Genomic DNA, 1,667 nt, shown 5'->3' with positions numbered 1-1,667 from the left:
AAAAAAGAGTGCAGTTCTGATACATGCTACACCATAGATCAACCTTGAGAACATCATGTGAAGCGAAAGAAACTAGACAGGAAAGGCCATATATCCCATGATTCCTTTTATATGCAATATCTAGAACAGGCAAATCCATAGAGACAGAAAGTAGATTAATGGTTGCCAGTGGCAGGGGGCGGGGAAGGTAATGGGTATTTACTGCTTAATAGGATTGGGGGTTTCTTTTAGGGTTGATGAAAATGTTCTGAAATTAGTGTTGATGGTTGCCCAACATTGAATATACTAAAAGCCATCAAATTGTGCACTTTAAAATAGTTTAAATTAGTGAATTTAATGTTCTGTGAATTTTACCTCAATAAAACAGTGAGAAGAAAGGACAGTCTTGTTACTGAATCATTAAATAGATGCAGGAATGATATAAGGCTTATCTAGTGAGGCCAGGTTCCTGAAGTTCTCCAGCATCACATCCCAGTACAGGGTTCTCTGAGAAGGCTCCAGCAATGCCCACTCCTCCTGGGTGAAGTCCACAGCCACATCCTCCAAGGTCACCAGGTCCTAAACCATTGAAAACATCATGGCTTAGCCAAGGATCGCCCCCACCAATATGAACAGAAAGAGGGTCAACGATGAGAGATGAGGGATGGGGAGCACAAAATGTGTAGAAACGGTTCTGAGCTCTTCTCTCACTGGCTTCTTGGTTCAGCCCTCAACACCCATCTCCTGTCTACTCAGGCCCACCCCCAAGGTTCAATGCACCCTAACACACAGTGATTTTCTCTTTCCATCAGACTGTGAGCTCCTGCAATCTTATTACCCTGGATCTTCAAAGTTAAGCAAATGCCTGGGACATTGGGGAAATCAGAGAAATACTTGGTAAATGAATGAATGATTTCCCCAGGGCCATTATAAATTGCTTTATTTAGAACACATCCATGTGTTTACTTGACTTTCCCTTAGACTATCAGGAGCACGTGATGTACACAATGAACAGAAGGAAGCTTTGAAGAGGCAGTACATGTTGACATACACTGACATTTTCTCACAGCCTTACCCCTTATCAGATGCCTGGAGATCCTGGGCTGCCTGAGGACCTAGTCTGGGTGAGGCTCCAGGCCACAGAAAAGTCACACTCTAACTTGTGGCTGTAGGAATAATGATTTGGAACAAGAATATCTGACTCACCTTGAACAAGCTTGTCAGGAGCTCATTAACGAGCCCTTCCTCCTCTGTGTGCACTTTCTGCTTAGAGGTCGGGTACAGGGAGGACCGAGCTGGAAAAGAAACAGGTCACAGGGATCCAGGCTTGATACTCAAAGATCTAGAGGCTTTCTCGCTACCTGTGATGGACCACGTCCCAGCACCCCACACGGACCCTGCCCACAGCTTTCCTAAGAAACCAGAACACAGCACAGGGCTCAAGGGTTTGTTTGCACTTGTGGAAGGGATTATTCCCATTTCAAACATAAGCAACATGAAGTTCTGTGGACATCCCTGTGATTTTATCATGTTTACAGAAAGAATTAAAGGCATACAGCAGTCCCCCCCTTACCCGAGGTTTCTCTTTCTGTGGTTTCAGTTAACCACGGTCTGAAAATATTAAAATATTGAGAGACAGAGAGAGAGAAAGCATGTTTATGTAACTTTTATTACAGTATAGTATTATA

The 1,667-nt window shown here is 43.6% G+C and overlaps 1 protein-coding gene across 2 annotated transcripts in view; it reads right to left on the bottom strand.

Annotated features, from left to right (window-relative positions):
- The window catches only part of LOC103582346 (zinc finger protein 558-like), an 8,741-nt gene that overhangs the window by 5,433 nt on the left and 1,641 nt on the right, over positions 1-1,667 (bottom strand). The window contains exons 2-3 of one of the 2 annotated variants that reach the window (XM_008563969.1): positions 1,186-1,274; positions 355-558 (exon numbers count right to left, since the gene is read on the bottom strand). In XM_008563969.1, coding sequence (XP_008562191.1) covers positions 400-558; positions 1,186-1,274 — 248 coding nt within the window. In that variant the 3' untranslated portion in view covers positions 355-399. Of the gene's footprint in view, positions 1-303; positions 559-1,185; positions 1,275-1,667 lie in introns of those variants that run through there. The other variant, XM_008563968.1, reaches the window with a different exon arrangement.

This window comes from Galeopterus variegatus, unplaced genomic scaffold (genome assembly GCF_000696425.1).
Source record: "Galeopterus variegatus unplaced genomic scaffold, G_variegatus-3.0.2 Scaffold15831, whole genome shotgun sequence".
Lineage (NCBI taxonomy): Eukaryota > Metazoa > Chordata > Mammalia > Dermoptera > Cynocephalidae > Galeopterus > Galeopterus variegatus.
Note: the sequence above shows the minus strand (reverse complement) of the source record. Positions and strands in the feature narration are given on the sequence as shown.